The 25,320-nt window shown below is 46.2% G+C and overlaps 1 protein-coding gene across 3 annotated transcripts in view; it reads right to left on the bottom strand.

Moving 5' to 3' along the window:
• Positions 1-25,320, bottom strand: part of LOC122561375 (interferon-induced protein with tetratricopeptide repeats 5-like) — a 94,365-nt gene that overhangs the window by 10,347 nt on the left and 58,698 nt on the right. Inside the window, exon 2 of one of the 3 annotated variants that reach the window (XM_087999039.1) lies at positions 23,761-23,820. The exons of the other annotated variants lie outside the window; for them this stretch is intronic. Within the exon in view, the coding sequence (XP_087855165.1) occupies positions 23,761-23,818 (58 nt within the window). The 5' untranslated portion in view covers positions 23,819-23,820. The remainder of the gene's footprint in view (positions 1-23,760; positions 23,821-25,320) is intronic. 3 annotated transcript variants of the gene reach the window in all.

The following is a 25,320-nucleotide window of genomic DNA, read 5'->3' on the forward strand; positions in this document are numbered from 1 at the left end:
CCAACAATATGGGTTCATATCTTATTAAGTAGCTTAAACTGTCGTCTTTTCAAACACCATGTGGAAATCTGATGAAAATGTATCTATTGTTTCCTTTGTCTGCTTGTTAACTCCTGCAATAAGTTTGTCAGGCATGATTTCTTCTTTGTGAGCCATGCTTGATCACAATACATATTTCTAAATGCTCTGCTATTACATCCTTTAAAGGAGACGTTAACATTTCACCAATAACAGATGTTAAGCTAATTGTCCTTTTTGTTTAAACTCATTCTCTTTTACAAGAAAATTGTTACATTAGCAGTGGAAAGGAGCCCATGGCTGTTTAAAGTGCATATTGGTTTCTTTCAGGTTAATTATTGATAGATTGGTTGGAGGTGTTTGATGGTTTATAGAGTTCTTTAAAGCTGTTAAAGTCAACAAGCAGTCATGCAGCACAATGTTGAAGAACGCTGTCTTTTCTTCAATGATTCTGGACAGCTCCCATCTTTGGGCCCACTGGTATGCATTTGGCAAAGATTGCATGGCAAGGAGCAAGCAGAGAGGTGACAGAGCAGGACAGGCTGCTAGAAGGGGGAGGAAAAAGGTGGGGAAAGGGGCACTCAGGAGAACGTACACATCCAGAGTGTTCAGGGAACAATTCTCAATGAGGCACAGTGTATCAGATGTCTGTGCTTCAGTAAGGTATCCTCACTGAAATGCTCTTCCTGTTGGACCTACATTTCAGAACAAGTCAAGAAGGTGTCAGACTTCTGGCAGTTTTGAATAGGTGATATCTGTAACATTTCCCATTTTACTAAGTTCAGCTCTGCCACTAGTCACAACCTCAGTCAGAGCCTTACTACTGTTGGTGAGCACTGTCACTTCCAATCAGGTAGATGCCAGCAGTTGAGCCAGTTAGGTCTTGCAGTGCAAGTAATTATCCAAAAATGGGAGAGGTAAATCAGTCAAGTAGAATGGTACAACCTGTTTGGGAGCACAATTGTCAAAGTTGAATTGCAAGCATGAGATATGAATCCAGGGATTGTAGCAGTGCTACTGGGTGAAGGTGAGGAACTGCTTTAAATATTGATTTTGATTCATAACTGATTGAGACTGGTAGATGACTGTTGACAATGGGATGCATTGAACCATGTGTGGAAGGCTAGCAGTACAATTGGAACATTCTGGTATATGAAAAATACATTCAGTGACCGTACCACTCCTACGATATCATTGAACATTTTGCAGCATCAAATCCAGGTTCCTCGAGGTGGACGATTGGCATTGATGGCCTGTGCTTTCTGGCCCCACTATCGATGCAAGGTTTTCCATGGGATTTCATGTAGACAGATCATATCTCAGCTCCTCTCCACCTCCTCCACTGAGACCTCCAGTGAAGTATCAGAGAACTTACATACTTTCTCTTGTTACTGTGTACTGCCCTCTGCAGTTGCCAGTAATTCCAGCGCCTATTTCCTGACAGACTGCCTCCTCATTGAATGACGTCAGCTCACTTAAAATGGTGCTAACCTTTCACAAACCTCAAAGTTCGCAGCTGCTCAAGACCATATTTAGGATGAGCTGCAGGTAAAAACTGTGCAAATTAGTAGAGACTTTGCATACTTCATACATTGGAAAGAGCAGGAGCAGACTAATCATGTAGCATTATCTCCACACCTATTGTGTGAACGCTCTAAGTAGCTCCAAAGAATAATGGGAGAAGCATCCAGAGCCAAAAGCCTAATCTCCATAAGGTAGACTTACCTCCACAAGGTGGTCTTATTCCATAAGGTGGTCTTATCTCCATTAGGCGGTCTTATCTCCTTCCCCAAAGCCTTGATTCTCAGTGCCACTGTTGCCCCAGGTACTCAGAAGGAGCCCCCCCACCACCCGCTGTTTGTAGAGGACGTGGCTGAGGTACTGAATATTGCATTTATCCTTGCAAAAGAAGGAGATAACACTTATGTTACAGTGAAAACGCTGGGGAGTAGAATTTCAAATAGAATGAATACATACATTGTAAAGAATGTATCTGCTTATTTTACTTCTCATTGCAGACTGAATTGGGAAAAGCTCTGTTTTACAACAATGGACTAAGAAAGGAATTGCTATACTTATAAGAAGTAAGTTACTTCATTCCAAGGAATATTGAAACTGTTTGGGAGAAGGTGTAAAGAGATGTCATGGTATTGGAGACATGTTTACAAGGTGAGGATTGGCTGGCAACAAATAGCTAATTAATTTATACAATTATGACTGATCATGGATGCCAAAGGTCATCAGCCTGATGACAACACTCTGATTGGCTCCTGGGTAGTTGAACAGTTTGTGGGTGTTAACGTTACAGCAAGAAAGCTGCCAACTTCTGGCAGTGAAGGTGGCATGAGGGGGACAGAGTAGCAGCACAGCAGTTGGACTGTTGAGCCCTGTCTCATCAGCTTCTGTCTTTCGTTTTTCTTTCTCTTTTACTCATTTTCTTTTACTTCTTGCATTTTACAGCAGCGAGGGGAGAGCAGAACGTCAACAATGGGGGGGATGGCATGTGCCAGGTTTCCGCAGCGGCAGTGACAGACTCAGGGAGTGGGTTCCAAGGGCCCTTGGAGGGAGTGGGATAAAACTCAAGGCTTTTTTAAATTGTATTTCTGCTCTTGGCTTTTTTTCTTAATTCTGGATTTTGAATTGTAGATGGTTTTCTTTTAAAATTCAATTTTGGAACCTGAGATGGCAACTTTGTGGACTTTTCACTGTACTCGAGTGCACATAATAATAAAACCCAATTCGTAATGTTTCTCTCTCCAGAGGTTAAAGAAAGCCAATTGTTTTCTCCTACCAGCTGCAGAAAGCTATTGCTTTTAATGAACAAGTCAGAGACTTTACAAGTTGTGAACCAATTGCTCTGTGCCTCCTGTGAAGAAATTAAAGACCCCAAAGGCGAAACCTTGAGAGCCGCAAGATTAGGAAACAAAAGGAACCCTTCCATCTGAGGACTGGTACTATTGGACCATTTTCCCTGAGATTTTTCCCTCCTACATCCTTTTTTTGTCTGTATGTGTGTTTTTGTTGTTTTAAAGAGGTTTTATAATCTTAATTAGTAGAGTTATATGTCAATAGTTCATAATCATCATTCATAATGTGCTAGAATCCACTTATTTACAATAAATAGCAGTCCATATTAAATACAGAAAGCTGGTCTGTGTTTTCTCTTCACCTCATGGTGTCAAACAGATAATTGTGGACTTTGATAAAATTTTGAACATTTTGTGATGGGTCGTGAAATAGTTTCCAGCATGCTACCCTAGTGAGGCGTAACAATATAAGAAGGTATTAAGGATTCTGGCATCACCAAAGGTTAACATGACTCCTGGTCTTGATGGAAAATAGTTGAAAAATGTGATGCTGGAAAAACACAGCAGGCCAGGCAGCATCCGAGGAGCAGGAGAATCGAAGTTTCGGGCATAAGGCCTTCTTCAGGAATGAGGCTGGTGTGCCAAGCGAGCTGAGATAAAAGGGAGGGGATTTGGGGGAGGGGCACTAGGAATACGACAGTGGAAGGAGGTGAGGATGAAGGTGATAGGCCGGAGAGGGCGTGGGAGCGGAGAGGTCGGGAAGAAGCTTGCAGGTCAAGAGGGCGGTGCTGAATCCGGGGTTTGGGACTGAGAAAAGGTGGGGGGAGGGGAAATGAGGAAGCTGGAGAAATCTACATTCATCCCGTGTGGTTGGAGGGTTCCTAGGTGGAAGATGAGGCGCTCTTCCTCCAGGCGTCGTATGGTCAGTGTCTGGTGATGGAGGAGGCCAAGGACCTACATGTCCTTGGCGGAGTGGGAGGGGGAGTTAAAGTGTTCAGCCATGGGACGATTGGGTTGGTTGGTGCGGGTGTCCCAAAGGTGTTCCCTGAAACATTCCGCAAGTAGGCGGCCTATCTCCCCAATGTAGAGGAGACCACATCGTGTGCAGCGGATGCAGCAAATGATGTACGTGGAGGTGCCGGTGAATTTGTGGTGGATATGGAAGGAGCCTTGGAGGGGGGGTGGGGGGGGGGGAGGTGTGGGCGCAAGGTTTGCATTTCTTGCTGTTGCAGGGGAAGGTGCTGGGAGTGGAGGTTGGGTTGGTGTGGGGTGTGGACCTGACGAGGGAGTCATGGACGGAGTGGTCTTTTCGGAACGCTGATAGGGGAGGGGAGGGAAATATATCCCTGGTGGTGGGGTCCGTTTGGAGGTGGCGGAAATGACGGCGGATGATACGCTGTATATGGAGTTTGGTGGGGTGGTAGGTGAGGACCAGTGGGGTTCTGTCCTGGTGGGGATTGGAGGGGCGGGGCTCAAGGGCGGAGGAGCGGGAAGTGGAGGAGATGCGGTGGAGGGCATTGTTGATCACATCTGTGGGTAAATTGCAGTCTTTGAAGAAGGAGGCCATCTGGGTTGTACGGTATTGGAACTGGTCCTCCTGAGAACAGATGCGGCGGAGACGAAGGAATTGGGAATATGGGATGGCGTTTTTACAGGGGGCAGGGTGGGAGGAGGTGTAGTCTAGGTAGCTGTGGGAGTCGGTCGGTTTATAGTAAATGTCTGTGCGCCAAACTACCACCGCGCCTCCCCTGTCTGCCGGTTTGATGGTGAGGTTGGGGTTGGAGCGGAGGGAGTGGAGGGCTGCGCATTGTGAGGGTGAGAGGTTGGAGTGGGTAAGAGGGGTGGACAGGTTGAGGCGGTCAATGTCGTGGCAGCAGTTGGATATGAAGGCGGGTAAGAGGCCAACACGGGGTGTCCAAGTGGATGGGGTGTGTTGGAGGCGGGAGAAGGGGTTGTCAAAGGATGGGCAAGAATCCTGGTTGAAGAGGTAGGCGCGGAGGCGAAGGTGGTGGAAGAATTGTTCGACGTCTAGCCGCGTGTCAAACTCACTGATCCGGGAACGTAGGGGGATGAAGGTGAGGCCTCTGCTGAGGACTGATCGTTCATCCTCAGAGAGGGGGAGGTCTGGAGGGATGGTGAAAATACGGCAGGACTGGGAGCTAGGACTTGGTGTAGGGCTGGAGCTGGGAATGGGGGCGGAGTTAGGCTTGGGGGCGGAGTTAGTCATGGGGGTGGAGTAGGTCATGGGGGCGGAGTTGGTCTTGGGGGCGGAGATCGACGTGGGGGCAGAGATCGATGTGGTGTGGTCCTTGAGCAGGTGAGTGACGTCACTGGGTGCGGAAGTGGCTGCGGCGATAGCAGCTCCGGGGATGGAAGTGGCGCGCCGGACAGAAACGGCGCTGGTCCCGGTATTCGTGGATCCCGCGGCGGCCACATATCTGTCAGCGATGGTCTTCCTGGCGATCGTGAAGGCGGTTGTCTGGGCGGTGATCGCAGAGGCTGCATGGTCGGTGGTGGCTGTTGGCTGTGCGGCAGTGGGGGCGGAGGTGATGTCACCGTTCGCCACGGTGGTGGTGGCTGCAGCTGTCACGTGGGCAATGGCACCCGAGCGGTTGCGTAGGTCGCCAGAGGTTCAGGAACGGTCGAGGAATCCAGAGTGTGGGGATGAGTACATGAAAGTTTTTGTACTTACTTTCTTTGATGTAAGATATAGCTAGGAAAAAACATTTGTTCAGTGTATGAATTCTTCTGAGGATGAAGAACAACAAAGGTCCTTTGCAGGTCTGTGAGAGTGTTGTCCTGAGCTGGGGCAGGGCTGACTGCAGGGAATATAGGTAGCGGCGCATGGCTGCGAGCGTGGAGCGGAGGATCCGGAGGGGGGTCTGTTGCTGGGGGCTTCGGATTTGTTGTAGATACTGGTTGTCCTGGTTGGGTCCAAATTGTGTTGGTCTGAACGTAGTCCGGGGTCCGTGTGGGATCAGTCGGTTCCGTAGGCAGGTGCTGAGGAAGGAGATGTGGCTGTGGTAACGAGTCTGTTTCAGAACGTGGCTGAAAAGCTTCAGGGCAGAGGAGATGGAACATATCTTGGGTTTGTGAGCAAAACTAGCGTCGAGATAAAGTCAACATTGATCACAATGCTTCAATTACCCTTGGAATTATGTGGGTGCTGTCAGAAGACTGCAGAATTGCCAATGACATAGGAAAAAAGTGAAATGAAATCCTGCAAGCAGATGTTAGTGCGTTAGGTAGAAACTAGGAAAGAAGGACTGATTCAACCTGCATGTAGTCTGGTCACCATGTTATTGGGCTGATGTGATTGCATTAGAGAGGGTGCAGAGGAGGCTAATCATGATGCGGCTTTGGTTGCAGGATCTGAGCTATGAGGAACGATTGGAAAGGCGGGACTGTTTTTCTTGCAGCAGTAAAGGTTGAAAAGGAACCTAATAGACATTACAGGATTATGAGGGGCATAGTTAGGATGGATAGGAATTCATTTTCCCAATATTAAACAGTCAATACCAAGGGACCTAGATTTAGGGTAAAAAATAACAAGAGGAGTTGAGAAGAGGATGGTGGGAGACTGGAATGTGGGAGGCTGGAATGCACTGCCTGAAAGTCAGAAACTCTGATAACATTTAAGCAATATCTAGGTATTCACTTGCATTGCCATAGCCTCCAAGACTTTGCACAAGGAGTTGGAAAATGTGATTAGTGTAATTGGATCTTTGTTGATCAACATGAGCTGAACGTACTTCTTCTATTTTGTAAATGTCTGTGAGTCTCTTATCTGCTCACACGTCTCACATGGACATTGCTGTGGCTGGGGTCACTTGGTGAGCAGCAAAGAACAGGCACAGTGGAGTTTACACGGCTGGTTGAGCACTAAGGTCTATCGTCCCCATATGGGCAGTTGTGCTGTTCTCTGGCCAATTCTAAAATGTTTTCATTATAAAGAGTGAGGAGCCTCTTGCCTAACACCATTCTGCCATCATTGCCCACTTTTTACTGCCAAGAAACAAAAGGAGGAATTTACCATAATGGAAACGAATGGAGGTGATGGAGGAGCAGGAGAGATGGTGAGCTATCTCCGGGAGGCACAGAGGGCAGGAGGGGCTAGTAGTCTGGGAGGATGAGAGCTATTGAGTAGAGATGATACATACAGAGCTCCCATCCATGAGTGCACTGGCAAAGTGAAACTGAGTAATCCTCCTGTGAGTGTGAGGTAACAGAGAAGATATAGTCACGTGCTCTGCAGAGCACAGAACATTATTGACCTTCCTTCTGCAATATTGGGCATCTTGGTCTGTGTTTCCTTTACTGACCTGTACTGCTGTATGGGTCCAGGCTAGCTATTTCCATGGCATAGCCTCCCTGGTGGTGATCAGCTGGTTAAAGGACTGCTGTCCTCCTCACCACCCAATCCATCAGCATCTCCATGGCCCTGTTCACAAATTGGGGTACAAACTCTCCATTCTGGGCCATGTCCTCAGTGTTAACAGTGGAGCAGCACAGCGAGTGTTCTTTGCTTGTAGTGTCTGAAGTGATGGGGAAGAAGGACATTAAATGTGGCGTTGACAGGAAGTGGCCGGCGCTGACAGGAAGTGGCCAGCACTTCCACCGCTCCTGTCATGTGACTCCAGATGAAGGCTGCCAAGGATCCCAGCTGTATAATTGTTAAGGTGAAGGATGGAAGATTAGGTGAGGAAAGTCATACTGAACCATGGGAGACCAAGTGAGCTGAATCCTACTTAACAAATTGCTTGAACTGAAAATTTTGCTCTGTGATATGAATGGACACACAGCAGGCATACCTCACTGTGGATCAGTGCAAAGTGACTGTGCATTGGCAGAAACACGAGGACAGGCAGTATAATTGAAATGGTATTATTGCCGTCAACATAATTATATCCTTTCTTAAATATGGAGAACATAACTGCACACAGTACTCTAGATGTACTTTCAATAGACACTAACATGTCATCTATATTGCTAATTTAACCAAAGTATGACTCCACGTAAATCTGTTGTGCACCTTGAATGAGTACCCACAAGCTATTTATAAGTAAGATAAGTATGAATAATAAGTAAAAATTACTATTCATAAGTTTCACATCTTTCAATAAATATTCTGCTTTTTTGCAAGGGTAGCGGTTACATGGGAAACAACACCACCTGCAGGTTCCATTCTCCCAGGCCACACACCACCCTGATTCAGAACTGCATTGTTGTCCCTTCACTGTCACTGGGGCAAACCCTTCTTAACAGCACTGTGGGTGTACCACATGGACTGCAGCAGATAAAGAAGTTTATTCACCACCACATCCTCAAGGAAAGCCACAATACTCAGACGGAAAATTAAAGAAACAGAAAAGAAAAATCTTGATAAGCTCATTAAGTACAGTAGATGTTGGCAATTGTTACACAGAATAGAAATCTGCTCAAACTTAAATGCCAAACTCTATGAACATAAGAGAAGTGATTCTTTTATCATGAAGTCTGAAGCCACATTACGTGGTGGGTTCAAGACAGACAGGTCAAGGAGAAGGCAAGGCCAAGGACCATCTTCAGGCCTAGGCTTCAAAGTAACTCTATTTATTATAACTTAATGCTAAATGCTAAGATACATGGTATAGCAGGCACTGACTTACAGTTACAATAGGTAATGGTTTATCTACATTTTCTGTGTGTTCATGTACTTGTGTTTGGGCCCTGTGTCATCCAAAGAGTGGAGAACCGAGAATAGAAAGCTAATTTGTCTTCTTCATCGAGATAGAACATAGAACATAGAAGAATACAGCGCAGTACAGGCCCTTTGGCCCTCGATGTTGTGCCGATCCAAGCCCACCTAACCTACACTAGCCCACTATCCTCCATATGCCTATCCAATGCCCGCTTAAATGCTCATAAAGAGGGAGAGTCCACCACTGCTACTGGCAGGGCATTCCATGAACTCACGACTCGCTGAGTAAAAATCTACCCCTAACATCTGTCCTATACCTACCACCCCTTAATTTAAAGCTATGCCCCCTCGTAATAGCTGACTCCATACGTGGAAAAAGGTTCTCATAGTCAACCCTATCTAAAGCTCTAATCATCTTGTACACCTCTATCAAGTCACCCCTAAACCTTCTTTTCTCCAATGAAAACAACCCCAAGTGCCTCAGCCTTTCCTCATACGATCTTCCTACCATACCAGGCAACATCCTGGTAAACCTCCTCTGCACCCGTTCCAGTGCCTCCACATCCTTCCTATAGTATGGTGACCAAAACTGCACACAATACTCCAGATGCGGCCGCACCAGAGTCTTATACAACTGCAACATGATCTCAGGATTCCGGAACTCAATTCCTCTACCAATAAAAGCCAGTACGCCATATGCCTTCTTCACCGCACTATTTACCTGGGTGGCAACTTTCAAAGATCTGTGTACATGGACACCAAGATCCCTCTGCTCATCCACACTACCAAGTATCCAACCATCAGCCCAGTACCCCATCTTTTTGTTACTCTTACCAAAGTGAATCACCTCACACTTAGCTACATTGAACTCCATTTACCACCTTTCTGCCCAGTTCTGCAGCTTATCTATATCCCGCTGTAACCTGCCACATCCTTCCTCACTGTCAACAACTCCTCCGACTTTCGTATCATCCGCAAACTTGCTCACCCAACCTTCTAGCCCCTCCTCCAGGTCATTTATAAAAATGACAAACAGCAATGGTCCCAAAACAGATCCTTGTGGAACACCGCTAGTAACGGCACTCCAAGATGAACCTTTACCATCAACTACTACCCTCTGTCTTCTTCCAGCCAGCCAATTCCTAATCCAAACCTCCAACTCACCCTCAATGCCATACCTCCGTATTTTTTGAAGTAGCCTACCATGGGGAACCTTATCAAACGCCTTACTAAAATCCATATACACCACATCTACCACTTTCCCCTCGTCCACCTCCTTAGTCACCTTCTCAAAGAATTCAATAAGGTTTGTGAGGCACGACCTGCCTTTCACAAAACCATGCTGACTATCCTTGATCACATTATTCCTATCCAGATGTTCATAAATCCTATCCCTTACAATTCTCTCTAAGACTTTGCCCACAACAGAAGTGAGACTCACCGGCCTATAGTTACTAGGGTTATCCCTACTCCCCTTCTTGAACAAGGGAACCATATTTGCTAGCCTCCAGTCTTCTGGCACTACTCCTGTAGACAACGAGGACATAAAAATCAAAGCCAATGGCTCTGCAATCTCCTCCCTTGCTTCCCAGAGAATCCTAGGATAAATGCCATCAGACCCAGGGGACTTATCTATTTTCACCCTTTCCAGAATTTCCAACACCTCAGATGTATGAAGATCTTCATTTTCTGAGATGGTTGAAGGACTTCCAAAGATCTGTGGGTAATAACTTTCTCAAAGTGGTTTTATTCAATATGAATGGAATGTTATTTTGATTATATCAAAGATGGATACCACAAACCTAATTAGTTATTGATTGAAACATTGAATTTGTCACTTAAAACCATCAAAATAATAAAAAGCATCACTAACTTCACTGTAAGAGCTTTAATGCTTTGAATAACAATAATGAGTTGTATTCATGATTTCTTTTTTTGACATCAAATTTCTTTAAGCTTGTACCTGAAGAATTGTATTTAACATACTGTTGTTAACATTTCACTAATTAATAATTCAGGATTTTTTAACTCAGTGTTTTGGAAATTTTAATTGTATTACTTAGCCAAAGTTTTTTTTAATGTGCACTGAACTTTCTAGCCTCGTTCCATTAAGGAATCATGCCTACTTTAGGTCTCTAATATTTCGCTGTTTTTGGATACTCAATTTAGATTTCTTCCCTGAGCTGTTGGTAGGGCTTCTCAAAGGCTTGTCTCCCTGACGACAGGCTCTAAAAGGCTTCTTGTTTTGAGAATCTAAGCTCTGTAGCCCTGCCACATCCAGGCATGAATGATGGAGGACAATTAAACAACTCACTGGAGGAGGAGGCTCCACAAACATCCCCAATGATGGATGTGCCCAACACATCAGTACAAAAGATAGGGCTGAAGCATTTACAACAATGTTCAGCCAGAAGTGCCAAGTGGATGATCTATCTTGGCCCCATCCTGTGGTCTCCAACACCTCAGATGCCAATCTTCAGACAATTCAATTCACTCCAAGTGATATAAAGAAAATGGTTGGAGGCACTGGATACTGCAGAGGCTATGGGCCCTGACAACATTCCGGCAACGGCACTGAAGACTTGTGCTCCAGAATTTGTTGCTCCCCTAGCCAAGCTGTTCCAGTACAGTTACAACAAAGGCATCTACTCGACAATGTGCAAAATTGCCCATATAGTCCTGAACACAAAAAGCAGGACAAAACCAACTCAGCCAATTTCCACACCATTAATCTACACTCTATCCTCAGATGGAAGGTGCTATCAAGCAGCAGCTGCTCAGCAATAACCTGGTCATCACCCAGTTTGGATTCCGCCAGAGCCACTCAGCTCCTGACCTCATTATAGCCTTGGTTCAAACATGGATAAGAAGCTGAATTCCAGAGGGGAGGGGAGAGTGACAGCCTTTGACATCAAGGCTGCATTCAACTGAGTGTGACCTAGCAAATAAGAAACAGGTTTCAGGGACAAACTCTCTGCTGGTTGGAGTCATAAATGGCCCAGAGGGAGTTGGTTGTGGTGGTTGGAGGTCAGTCATCTCAACTCCAGGATAGCTCTGCAGGAATTCTTCAGGTAAGTGTCTTAGTTCTGAACCATCTTCAGCTGCTTCATCACTGACCATTCCTCCATCATAAGGTCAGAAGTGGGAATGTTCACCGATGATTGCACCATGTTCAGCACCATTCGCAACTCCTCAAGTACTGAAGCAGTCAATGTTCAAACTCAACAAGATCTGGACAATATCCAGGTTTGAGCTATCGCGTAACAAGTAAAATGTGCACCACACGAATGGCAGGCAATGACCGCCTCCAATAAAAGACAATCTAACCACCATCATTTGACACCCAGTGGTGTTATCATCACTGAATCCCCCAATATTGACATCCTGAGCATTACCACTGACCAAAAACTCCACATAAACACTGGCTGCCAGAGCAGGTCAGAGACTAGGAATATTGTAGCACATACCTCATTCTCTGAATCCCCAAAGCTTGTCCACCATCTACAAGGCACCAGTCAGGAGTGTGATGGAATACTCCACACTTGCCCTGATGGGTGCAGCCCCAACAACACTCAAGAAGCCTGACACCATCCAGGACAAAACAGCCCACTTGATTGGCATCACATTCACAAACATCCACTCCCTCCATTATCAACACTCAGTAGCAGCGGTGTGTACATTCTACGATATCACTGTATAAATGCACTAAAAATCCAAACCAATCACCATTTCCATCCAGAAGGACAAGGGCAAACGATATTAGATTACAGTGTGGAAACAGGCCCTTCGGCCCAACAAGTCCACACCGACCCGCCGCAGCGTAACCCACCCATACCCCTACATTTACCCCTTACCTAATACTACGGGCAATTTAGCATGGCCAATTCAGCTGACCTGCACATCTTTGGACTGCGGGAGGAAACCGGAGCACCTGGAGGAAACCCACGCAGACACGGGGAGAACGTGCAAACTCCACACAGTCAGTCACCTGAGGCGGGAATTGAACCCGGGTCTCTGGTGCTGTGAGGCAGCAGTGCTAACCACTGTGCCACCGTGCCGCCCTATATGGGAACATCGCTACCTACAAGGTCCCCTCCAAGCCATTCACTATCCTGACTTTGGAATATATTGCTGTTCCTTCACTGTCACTGGGTTAAAATCCTGGAATTCCCTCTCTAATGGTATTGTAGCTTTCCCTACAGCATGTGGACTGCAGCGGTTCAAGAAGGCAGCTCACCACCACCTTCTCAAGGACAACCAGTGATGGCTCAGCTAGCAACATCTATGTCATAGGAGATTAAAAAAAAACACCACCGACTGTGGCTCATTCAGCTTTTGTGTGATTGACTGATAAATGTCTCACAGTCAGTTGAAGCAGTTACTTTTCTCATCTTGTACCTGGAGTATCGGACATGAAACTTATAAAAAAACAGTTCTTGTAAGAGCACCTCTGGATATAGATTAAAAAATAAAAAGCAGAAAGAAAAGAGTAACAAGGTCAATTCCTTTATTTTCCAAAGTTCCAGGAATACACACTGAGTTAGGCTGTGCCTCACTCCAGACATGATCTCTCCATGCCAGTCATGCAAAACTGATTGGTTGCCAGTCTAGGAGGGGTCACCAGTCAGTCTAACACCTACAGCATGTGCCACATGCCTGCGGGGCAAACCCAGTGAATATGTTTTCAACCCATTTGCCATGTCAGAAAATATGTAGGGCCTTGTCCTCGGGCCAGTGAAGGCAATCTTGGAGGTAACTCCAACCGTGGGCATAGTCCACACATGGAACTGACCACAATCAGTAATCCACTTTGTACATTCACAATCAGGGAACTTGACTGACTACAGCCCAAAGATGAGCAATGATCATTCCCGGAGAGGCAGCAGCAATTAGGGGAATCACATGTCACCATTCAGGGACAGACACAGCAGTCAGGGGTGTGCTCAGCCACCTCTAAGGGCTGCTCATCAAAGACAGTCAGTGATTTGGGGGCTCTACTTTACTGGAGGTCCATCCAATGATTGTGAAAGATGGAGCAGGGAGGGGTGCTGTTGAGGGAGCAGAGGGATCACTGACAAAGGGGAAGGGGAGTCAAGGCTGATGAGAAAAGCCAAGAGCTTTGTGGTATTGGGAACAAGGATAGTGAACTCAAGGTACAAGATGGAACTTCTGGATTAGTGGTGCTGGAAGAACACAGCAGTTCAGGCAGCATCCAAGGAGCTTCGAAATCGACGTTTCGGGCAAAAGCCTGTCTCCTTGATGGCTACGTAGAGCAGTTGATCTTCCGTAATTACACCGGCACCACTCCCCACCTCTTCCTCCGCTACATTGATGACTGCATTGGCGCCACCTCGTGCTCCCGCGAGGAGGTTGAGCAATTCATCAACTTCACCAACACATTCCACCCTGACCTTAAATTTACCTGGACCATCTCTGACACCTCCCGCCCCTTCCTGGACCTCTCCATCTCCATTAATGACGACCGACTTGACACTGACATTTTTTACAAACCCACCGACTCCCACAGCTACCTGGATTACACCTCTTCCCCCCCACCTCTTGCAAAAATGCCATCCCGTATTCCCAATTCCTCCACTCCAATGTATCTGCTCCCAGGAGGACCAGTTCCACCACAGAACACACCAGATGGCCTCCTTCTTTAGAAACCGCAATTTCCCTTCCCATGTGGTTAAAGATGCCCTCCAACCTCCAACCGTAACAACCTCCAACCTTCCCATGTGGTTAAAGATCCCGCACCTCCGCCCTCAGACCCCACCCCTCCAACCATAACAAGGACAGAACGCCCCTGGTGCTCACCTTCCACCCTACCAACCTTCGCATAAACCAAATCATCCGCCGACATTTCCGCCACCTTCAAACGGACCCCACCACCAGGGATATATTTCACTCCCCACCCCTTTCTGCCTTCCGCAAAGACTGTTCCCTCTGTGACTACCTGGCCAGGTCCATGCCCCCCCTACAACCCACCCTCCCATCCTGGCACTTTCCCCTGCCACCGCAGGAACTGTAAAACCTGCGCCCACACCTCCTCCCTCACCTCTATCCAAGGCCCTAAAGGAACCTTCCACATCCATCAAAGTTTTACTTGCACATCCACTAATATCATTTATTGTATCCGCTGCTCCTGATGTGGTCTCCTCTACATTGGGGAGACTGGGCGCCTCCTAGCAGAGTGCTTTAGGGAACATCTCCGGGACACCCGCACCAATCAACCACACCACCCCGTGGCCCAACATTTCAACTCCCCCTCCCACTCTGCCGAGGACATGGAGGTCCTGGGCCTCCTTCGCCGCTGCTCCCTCACCACCAGACGCCTGGAGGAAGAACGCCTCATCTTCCGCCTCGGAACACTTCAACCCCAGGGCATCAATGTGGACTTCAACAGTTTCATCATTTCCCCTCCCCCCACCTCACCCTAGTTCCAAACTTCCAGCTCAGCACTGTCCCCATGACTTGTCCGGACTTGTCCTACCTGCCTATCTCCTTTTCCACCTATCCACTCTGCCCTCTCCTCCCTGAACTATCACCTTCATCCCCTCCGCCACTCACCCATTGTACTCTATGCCACTTTCTCCCCAACCCCACCCTCCTCTAGCTTATCTCTCCATGCTCCAGGCTCACTGCCTTTATTCCTGATGAAGGGCTTTTGCCCGAAATGTCGATTTCGATGCTCCTTGGATGCTGCCTGAACTGCTGTGCTCTTCCAACACCACTAATCCAGAATCTGGTTTCCAGCATCTGCAGTCATTGTTTTTACCTCGTACAAGATGGAAAGGCATTAAGGAATATGGGGGGGATGATGTTACAAGACAGTGGGCTATTGGTAGTCCCCACATACGTTCGGGACACCACCCACGCCCTCCACCTCCTCCATGATTTTCGCTTCCCCGGTCCCCAACGCCTTATCTACACCATGGACATCCAGTCCCTGTACACCTCCATCCCCCATCACGAAGGACTCAAAGCCCTCCGCTTCTTCCTTTCTCGCCATACCAACCAGTACCCTTCCACTGACACCCTCCTTCGACTGACTGAACTGGTCCTCACCCTTAACAACTTCTCTTTCCAATCCTCCCACTTCCTCCAAACCAAAGGAGTAGCCATGGGCACCCACATGGGCCCCAGCTATGCCTGCCTCTTCGTAGGATATGTGGAACAGTCCATCATCCGCAGCTACACTGGCACCACCCCCCACCTTTTCCTCCGCTACATCGATGAATGTATCGGCGCTGCCTCGTGCTCCCACGAGGAGATTGAACAGTTAATCCACTTTACCAACACCGTCCACCCCGACCTCAAATTCACCTGGACCGTCTCAGACTCCTCCCTCCCCTTCCTAGACCTTTCCATTTCTATCTCGGGCGACTGAATCAACACCGACATTTACTACAAACCGACCGACTCCCACAGCTACCTAGACTACACCTCCTCCCACCCTGCCCCCTGTAAAAATGCCATCCCATATTCCCAATTCCTTCGTCTCCGCCGCATCTGCTGTCAGGAGGACCAGTTCCAATACTATACAACCCAGATGGCCTCCTTCTTCAAAGATCGCAATTTCCCCCCAAACGTGATCGACGATGCCCTCCACCACATCTCCTCCACTTCCCGCTCCTCCGCCCTTGAGACCTGCCCCTCCAATCCCCACCAGGACAGAACCCCACTGGTTCTCACCTACCACCCCACCAACCTCCATATACAGCGTATCATCCGTCGTCATTTCCACCACTTCCAAACGGACCCCACCACCAGGGATATATTTCCCTCCCCTCCTCTATCAGCGTTCCGAAAAGACTACTCCCTCCGTGACTCCCTCGTCAGTTCCACACCCCCACCAACCCAACCTCCACTCCCGGCACCTTCCCCTGCAACCGCAAGAAATGCAAAACTTGCGCCCACACCTCCCCCCTTACTTCCCTCCAAGGCCCCAAGGGATCCTTCCATATCCACCACAAATTCACCTGCACCTCCACACACATTATTTACTGCATCCACTGCACCCGATGTGGCCTCCTCTATATTGGGGAGACAGGCCGCCTACTTGCAGAACGTTTCAGAGAACACTTCTGGGACACCCGGACCAACCAACCCAACCACCCCGTGACTCAACACTTCAACTCCCCCTCCCACTCCACCAAGGACATGCAGGTCCTTGGACTCCTCCATCGCCAGACCATAGCAACACGACGGTTGGAGGAAGAGCGCCTCATTTTCCGCCTAGGAACCCTCCAACCACAAGGGATGAACTCAGATTTCTCCAGTTTCCTCATTTCCCCTCCCTCCACCTTGTCTCAGTCAAATCCCTCGAACTCAGCACCGCCTTCCTAACCTGCAATCTTCTTCCTGACCTCTCCGCCCCCACCCCCACTCTGGCCTATCACTCTCACCATGACCTCCTCCCACCTATCGCATTTCCAATGCCCCTCCCCCAAGTCCCTCCTCCCTAACTTTTATCTTAGCCTGCTGGACACACTTTCCTTATTCCTGAAGAAGGGCTCATGCCCGAAACGTCGATTCTCCTGCTCCTTGGGTGCTGCCTGACCTGCTGCGCTTTTCCAGCAACACATTTTCAGCTCTGATCTCCAGCATCTGCAGACCTCACTTTCTCCTATTGGTAGTAACCACCATCCCAGCTTCCACACGGAGTGTATAGAGATGATGGGTGGGCATTATTGAGTAGTAATGCTGAGAAATGAGGGCAGAAAGGACAGTTTGGGGGGGGTGGGCTCGATGTGGTGAATTTCCATGTTGGGAGGGGCTGGTGGGTAGAAACTGGCTGTCAGGGTATTATGAGGTATAAAAGGGTGCAGAGGCTCTGGGAGGGTCGGTGGGGGATGGGGGGGGTGCAACCTGGGTGACCAGACAGGGCCCAGTGCTGATGGTGTCCACCATGAGCTGCATTCCCTGCCATCACTTGCTGTTCTTTAGATACAAAATATACTTGGAAAATTACTCGAACAAGGCTTAGGGAGAACAGAATCATTGACAGGCTGTGGGGCCAAAGTGTTGGATCCACCTCCACTGGACTAGGTCATAACAGCAGAAAATACAAGTAGCGTGCACTTGCAAACTCCAGCTCCAAGTAAATACAATCATTTCATTGGCTGCATGATTCAGCAACATAGCTGTCTCCCACCAGGTGCAGGATGCCAGCGACTAGACCGATATGGCACTGAGAGGGCAGTATCAACACACTGTGGCATTCATCACCAGGACAGGGATTCCACAGGTGATCTGTGATCAGTGTTCTCACTTCCTGGAGGGGTGTGTCCGCTTCCCTGGCAACACTCTCACATACCCAGTGTGTCTGAGAGAGTCCAGGGGCCATTTAAAAGGATTGTGGAGGATCTAACTGAAACTTCCAGAATTTTAAAGGCCTGGACAGAGTGGATTTGGGAAGATGTTTCTATTCATAAGAGAGACTGGGACCTGAGGGCACAGCCTTAGAGTAATGGGAACACCTTTTAGAACTGAGATAAGGAGAAACCTCTTCAGTCAGAGAGTGGGGAATCTTTGGAATTACTTGCCACAGAAGGCTATGAAGGCTAGGTCATTGAGTATACTTAAGGTGGACATAGATTGGTTCTTGATTGTAAAAGGAATCAAGGGTTATAGGGAGAAAGCGGGAAAATGGGGTTGAGAAACTTATCATCCATGATTGAATGACGGAGCAGACTCAATGGGCTGAATGGCCTAATTTCTGCTGCTATGTCTTATGGTCATATGCTCTATGGCCTTACGAAGCTGGTTACTGGGTGTAAGGGATACCCACTGTGCCCATGGCCCATGATACCATTGAGCAACCCCCATGCTGATGCAGACACTGACACAATGCTGCCCGTGCCCTGATCAGGGCCATGGTGGAGTAGACAATGGAGTTGCTGAAGATGACGTCCCACTGCTTGGACAGGACTGGGGGGGGCCCACCAGGATAGTCTGGACAGAATGTGCTGCAGCATCCTGGGGTGGGGTGCTCTGCACAATTGGAGCAGGTAACATGGTGATGGTGATAGATGCTGAAGGAACCAGGGGAATGGGAGCAGTCTTCTGAGGAGGAGCAGCAGCATAAGGACATTGTGAAGGAGGAAGCTCTTCCTGATGAAAGGTTTATGCCTGAAACATTGACTCTCCTGCTCCTCAGATGCTGTCTGGCTCGCTGTGCTTTTCCAGCGCCACATTCTCAACTCTGACCCCCGCATCTGCAGTCCTCACTTTCTACTTTGCCGTCACAGAGCCCAGCTGCATCGGGTGTTCCAACGCAGGCAGGGCCTGACTGACACTCCAGTCCAGTAGATGGGAGCTGGGTGCAGCAGACCATTGTGGACTGTTATGCAGTTATTGGTGACAATGCCAATCCAGTTTGAGTTGGGAAATACAGCCTTCATCCATTTTGTTTGGATTCATTTTTGCTGTTTGTAAGTAAAAGTTTGTGTTTGCCATTGTCCACTTCCTTGTCTGAGCATGATATTCCCCTAATGGACAGTGGGAAGCTGCAGATCTATAGTGGGTGTTGGGGATAAAGTAGGAATGATCTCCAGAGGATGTTTGGATGGGATGTCGTGAAGGATGGGTAAGCTGTTTACCTGCTAGTTAAATGGTGACTGCGATGAGAGAATGGCGGGAGTAAGTATCAATCATTTTGCTGTAAACAGTGTTACTTAATAGCCGCTGTGCCATTCTGCTACGGGTGAGGGGCAATGCCAACTCTTGTCCAGGTGCACAGCAGCATTTTCGAGATGGCATGGGTGCAAATATTGCTGATCGCTCAGTAGCAAAGTTGTTCCGGGAATGGCATGTGATTCGATGGGGCTGGAATGAGATGCGAGGGCTGCCTTAGGTAAGTGAGGTAGTAGTTACTGAGGGCAACTTTGGGAAGATGCAGCAAGAAACCTGGCTAGGCCATGCAGTGAAAAATCCTCGACAAAACTTGACATATCCTGCACTGAGCCAAAAAGAATATGTAAGATTCAGTCCTTGGTGTCTGACATTTGACTTGCTGAACACAATTATATTTTAACATATTCAGCTTCAGACTCGGTATTTGATTGTTGAACAATTCTGTATCTTAAGAACTGATATCACCAAAATGCCCAGTCTGGATTTCTGAATGGCTCACTTCTGACCTGGGATCTGCTGGAAGTATTCATTCTCCACTATGTGCTTATTAGCTCTTATACTGGAAAGCAGACTTTAAATCTGTAGCATTTCAATGTTGCTCATAATTTGCTGCTCTTTAGTTTGTATTCTTGGATCCATCAGGGCTGCTTTTAATTCTGTCGCTGTATAGTTTGCTGGTCTGTGTTCTACGGCAATACTGCATTAATTTCTTTGTCTGCCATTCTTTTAGTTTTGTATTCTTACAGTAGTAAATTAAGTTCTTTAATAAAACTTTAAATTCTGTTAAATGGCTGTCCTGCAGTGACGTATTGCTCTGAGACTTGTAAATCCCTTTCCTTGCAACCCTGTGTCTCTGTACTTATGACTGGATTTCCCCATCATTTCTAACAACTGAAATGGTGGCTTCCTGCCTTTTGCACACTTTTCCTGTCCTCTGCTGCCAAAATAGGGTTTTCTTTCTGCCTTGAAGACAAAACAATTTCCCACCTTTTAATGCTTCAAAACACTTTCTTTTGCCCAAATTTTTAAAATAGAATTCCGGCCAAAATTGCGGTTAATTACTGTGTACTGCTCTTTTTAGATCTTAAGTTTCTTCAAACCTTTCTTCTTCTGGTAGAATTTGCACAAATTTCACTAAAATTTGCTCTTCTCAATCTTAAATAAGGTCTGAGGTTTTCCTAATTGGTTTGCTGGCACTTTCACTGCCCCTCACAGATGTGTCTTGGAGAGTTTACCTGTGCTAATGGCAATGCTTGCATTTGAGGGTTACAAAATCCTTTCCTTTCTAATATTTGCACTATTGTAAAAGCCTTCCCCCTTTCCTCAGGAATAGCTAATTTTATTCTTCGAATCATCTTTGCTCCCCACAGAACCTCCTTCATTAATGCCTCTGTTTATCTCAGTGTGGTGGCCTCTTTGTCTTTTCGTACATCTTTTATTATTGGTGAATGTTTGTCTTTGGAGTGCTGACCTCACCCATGTCAATCCCACAGCTGTTGATTGTCAGTTTTTTTGTGTTTTAGTTGCTGACTGCTTGTGTGTGTTCTTAAATCAGACATACATTTGATGTAGTAAATTTGCTTTTCATTATTTTATCTTTAATTCTTTCTTCCAGGAGAAAGTGAGGACTGCAGATGCTGGAGATCAGAGCTGAAAATGTGTTGCTGGAAACCAACCCAACCACCCCATGGCTCAACACTTCAACTCCCCCTCCCACTCCACCAAGGACATGCAGGTCTTTGGACTCCTCCATCACCAGACCATAGCAACACGACGGCTGGAGGAAGAGCGCCTCATCTTCTGCCTAGGAACCCTTCAACCACAAGGGATGAACTCAGATTTCTCCAGTTTCCTCATTTTCCCTCCCCCCACCTTGTCTCAGTCCCAACCCTCGAACTCAGCAACCACCTTCCTAACCTGCAATCTTCTTCCTGACCTCTCCACCCCCACCTCCATTCCGGCCTATCACCCTCACCTTGACCTCCTTCCACTTATTGCATTTCCAACGCCCCTCCCCCAAGTCCCTCCTCCCTAACTTTTATCTTAGCCTGCTGGACACACCTTCCTCATTCCTGAAGAAGGGCTCATGCCCGAAACATCGATTCTCCTGCTCCTTGGATGCTGCCTGACCTGCTGCGCTTTTCCAGCAACACATTTTCAGCTTCTTTCTTCCAGGCCAATTAGATTCTATCACATTACTGATCGCCTCATCGCATATTGAGATACCACTGCTGCCAACATATGGTAGGCTGGTTTGGATAGTTAATAGTTACCAATCCTCCCTTCTTTACACTGGACCCCACTTATCAGTGATGAGAAGAGATCACAAGTGAGTTGAAATCGAGTATGCATTTGTTTTACATAACAAGGTGGTTATTACTTGATAACAACTGGTACAGCTTATATTAAATTACCAGTTGAGGTATCTCAGGTGCTGTATTGAATACTTTCTGCACGCTTCAGGCATTCAGTGTACAACACAACTATCTCCACCAAATATCATCAGGTTGAATGTAGCTCAATGCAATGCAAATACATTTCTGCTCTTTCTGACCAGGACAGTTCATTGTTACCCAAGGTAGATTGGAGATTTCAGCCAGTGTCTCCATTATCTTACTTCCCTCAGTAACTTGAGATGCAATCAATCCAGCCCAGGTAACTCTAGAGTGCTGTCAAACTTTAAACTTCCTCTTTTGTTAAACTACTTTTATTCTTTTTAATATATCTGCTATTTCGTTCTTGATCTGTTGCAGCAACTCTGCTCAGTTTTTGCAACTGCGCTGGCCTGTATAATAAAGTGACTGTTTTGTCACAAGGTGGCACTGTTTCTCAACATTGAAACGAGTGAGCTGAAAATGTGTTGCTGGAAAAGCGCAGCAGGTCAGGCAGCATCCAAGGAGCAGGAGAATCGACGTTTCGGGCATGAGCCCTTCTTCAAGGCTCATGAAGAAGGGCTCATGCCCGAAACGTCGATTCTCCTGCTCCTTGGATGCTGCCTGACCTGCTGCGCTTTTCCAGCAACACATTTTCAGCTCTGATCTCCAGCATCTGCAGGCCTCACTTTTTCCATTGAAACGAGTGATCAAAGTTACAATCCATTTGGTCAATCATAAACTGATGCAGGCAAAACTGAACTTAGATTTATAAATAGTATTATAGCTTCAGGATAATTTATTGAACAAACAGCTGACTTCATTAATGGGGAATAACAGCAGTTAATGGAGCCTGAAGCGTTCCCTATGTATAAATTAATTAACTGATTGGAAATTGATTAATGATTAAAAATACGGAGCCAGCCAGTTTTAATCAAGTACGCTTTCCAACACTTAATGACTTTTGTGGAAAAAGTAAACCTGAACAGAAAGCAGTTTATTTTTTAACCAGGTTTGATTTTATTCAATAAAATGGAAGAGAAATAAAAATGTTCCAGGTCGACGCAACATCGAGGGCCAAAGGGCCTATTCTGCGCTGTAATGTTCTATGTTCTAATGTATGGTGTACTTCACCGATGAGGACATATGTTTAGTGCAAAATGTGAGCTTAAAAGTAACACAAATGAACAAGGAACAGAAAGTTAATGTACGAGGTATGATATTGTAGTCTTTATAGATCTCTGGCTACAGGTTGGGCATAGCTATAAACTAAGTATTCTCAGCGATCAGGATCTTTGGTAAGGACAAAGAGATGAGGACAGGGAGAGGTAAGCAATATTAATTAAAAATTGCTTTGCAGCAATAGAAAGAAAGGATTTTAGTGAGAATGGGGGGAGGGGTTGGAAATATTATAATTATGGAGTACAACATTTTAAAAAAGGATTTGAATTTATATAGTGCCTTATGTGACCACAGGATATCACAATGTACTTTATGGTCAGTGACATACTTTATAAAATGTTGTGGTATAGGAAACTCAGCAACCAATTTGCACTGAACACATTCCCATAAAAAGCATAATAAAGAGCAGATAAAGTGTGAGTGAGTGATTGAGTGAGTGATAGAGAGAGAGGTAAAGAGAGGGAGACAACATTATAAAGGATTTTGGGAATAACTCTATGTTATTCTTTGACATAATTTTTGCATCGTCCCAAGAAGGTAGATTAGACCCTTGGCTTTAGTATTCCGTATGACGGATATTAATTTCAAAATGGCAGAACTCCCTCAGGACTGCACTGCAGTGAGAGTCTTTATTTTAGTGCATTAGTCCTGAGTGGAACATGCTGTCATAAGTTGGAGTTGTCCACAAACCTCTTGATCATCATGCTGTAATGATTTACGTATGGGTTTGGTGATCAGAGAACCATCAAACAAAAATAGTGTGGTTTAATTAAGGGAAGTTTAATTTTCACAAACACTGGAAAAGCAGAACAATATACATAATAAAGGTACTAAATTTGTAGAATATAGCAGATACAGATTTTCTGATGAAATTCATCGGAAAAATATTATAATTTATTATTAAGGAGGTTATAACTGGGAACTTAGAAAAACTCAAGGTAATCAGGAACAATGATTTTGTGAAATGGATTCTGTGATTTTGTGGAAATCCTGAGTAACCAGTTGGTTGGAACATGTTGAAGATGTAACCTCCCTCACCGTGGTGCAATTGTAATGTCCCTACCTCTAAGATTGGAGGCCCAGGTCCAAGTTCCATCTGGTCCAGAAGTGTGTAATGACATTTCTGAATAGGCAGATTAAAAAAATATTTGAAGGTATTACGTATGCGGGCGTTCAGGTTACAGTAGCAATGTCCTGATTACTAAGCCAGAAGGTCTGGTTTCAAGACCTGCCTGTCCCAGAGGTGAGTCATAGAGACACAGAGATATACAGCACAGAAACAGACCATTCCATCCAACTCATCCATGGCGACAAAATATCCTAACCTAACCTAGTCCCAATTGCCAGCACTTGGCCAATATCATTCTAAACTCTTCCTATTCATATACCCATCCAAATGCCTCTTAAATGTTGCAATTGTACCAGCCTCCACCACTTCCTCTGGCAACTCATTCCATACACGTACCACCCTCTGCAGGAAAAAGTTGCCCCTTAGGTCTCTTTTATATCTTTCCCCTCTCACCCTAAACCTATGCCCTCTAGTTCTGGACTCCCCGACCTGAGGGAATAGACTTTGTCTATTTATCCTATCCATGCCTCTCATAATTTTGTAAACCTCTATAAGGTCACCCCTCAGCCTCCAACGCTCCAGGGAAAACAGCCCCAGCCTGTTCAGCCTCTCCCTGTAGCTCAGATCCTCAACCCTGGCAACATCCTTGTAAATCTTTCTGGAATCCTTTCAAGTTTCACAACATCTTTCCGATAGGAAGGAGACCAGAATTTCACGCAATATTCCAACAGTGACCTAACCAATGTCCTGTACAGCCGCAACATGACCTCCCAACTCCTGTACTCAATACTCTGACCAATAAAGGAAAGCATACCAAATGCCTTCTTCTCTATCCTATCTACCTGCGATTCCACTTTCAAGGAGCTATGAACCTGCACTCCAAAGTCTCTTTGTTCAGCACTCCCTAGGACCTTACCATTAAGTGCATAAGTCCTGCTAAGATTTGCTTTCCCAAAATGCAGCACCTCTTATTTATCTGAATTAAACTCCATCTGCCACTTCTCGGCCCATTGGCCCAGATCCTGTTGTAATCTGAGGTAACCCTCTTCGCTGTCCACTACACCTCCAATTTCGGTGTCATCTGCAAATTTACTAACTGTACCTCTTAAATTCGCATCCAAATCATTTATGTAAATGACAAAAAGTAGAGAGCCCAGCACCAATCCTTGTGGCACTCCACTGGTCACAGGCCTCCAGTATGAAAAACAACCCTCCACCATTGTCTGTTTATCCTATCCATGCCCTCTATAAAAGTTACCACTTAGCCCTGAGCAGTGACATCTTTAAACAGGTTCATTTGAAAATATATAGAAGAGTTACATGCTCTGAGGATAATTTGAAGCCCATTGAAACACTACATTTGCATTGCTATAAGGCATTTGACATGGTGGTTTAAAAGGTTATTGTCCAACATAGGAGCTCATGGTGTAGAGAGTAACATCAATGGAAAATTGGTTGATTGACAGAAAATAGAGAGTATGCATAAATAGTTCCTTTTCAAATTGGCAAGTTGTGACAAATGATTCCAATAGAGGTTCATGCTGGGCCTGAACA

This window comes from Chiloscyllium plagiosum, unplaced genomic scaffold (assembly GCF_037043375.1).
Source record: "Chiloscyllium plagiosum isolate Xiang-an unplaced genomic scaffold, Cpla_swu_hap1 HiC_scaffold_22, whole genome shotgun sequence".
Taxonomy (NCBI): domain Eukaryota; kingdom Metazoa; phylum Chordata; class Chondrichthyes; order Orectolobiformes; family Hemiscylliidae; genus Chiloscyllium; species Chiloscyllium plagiosum.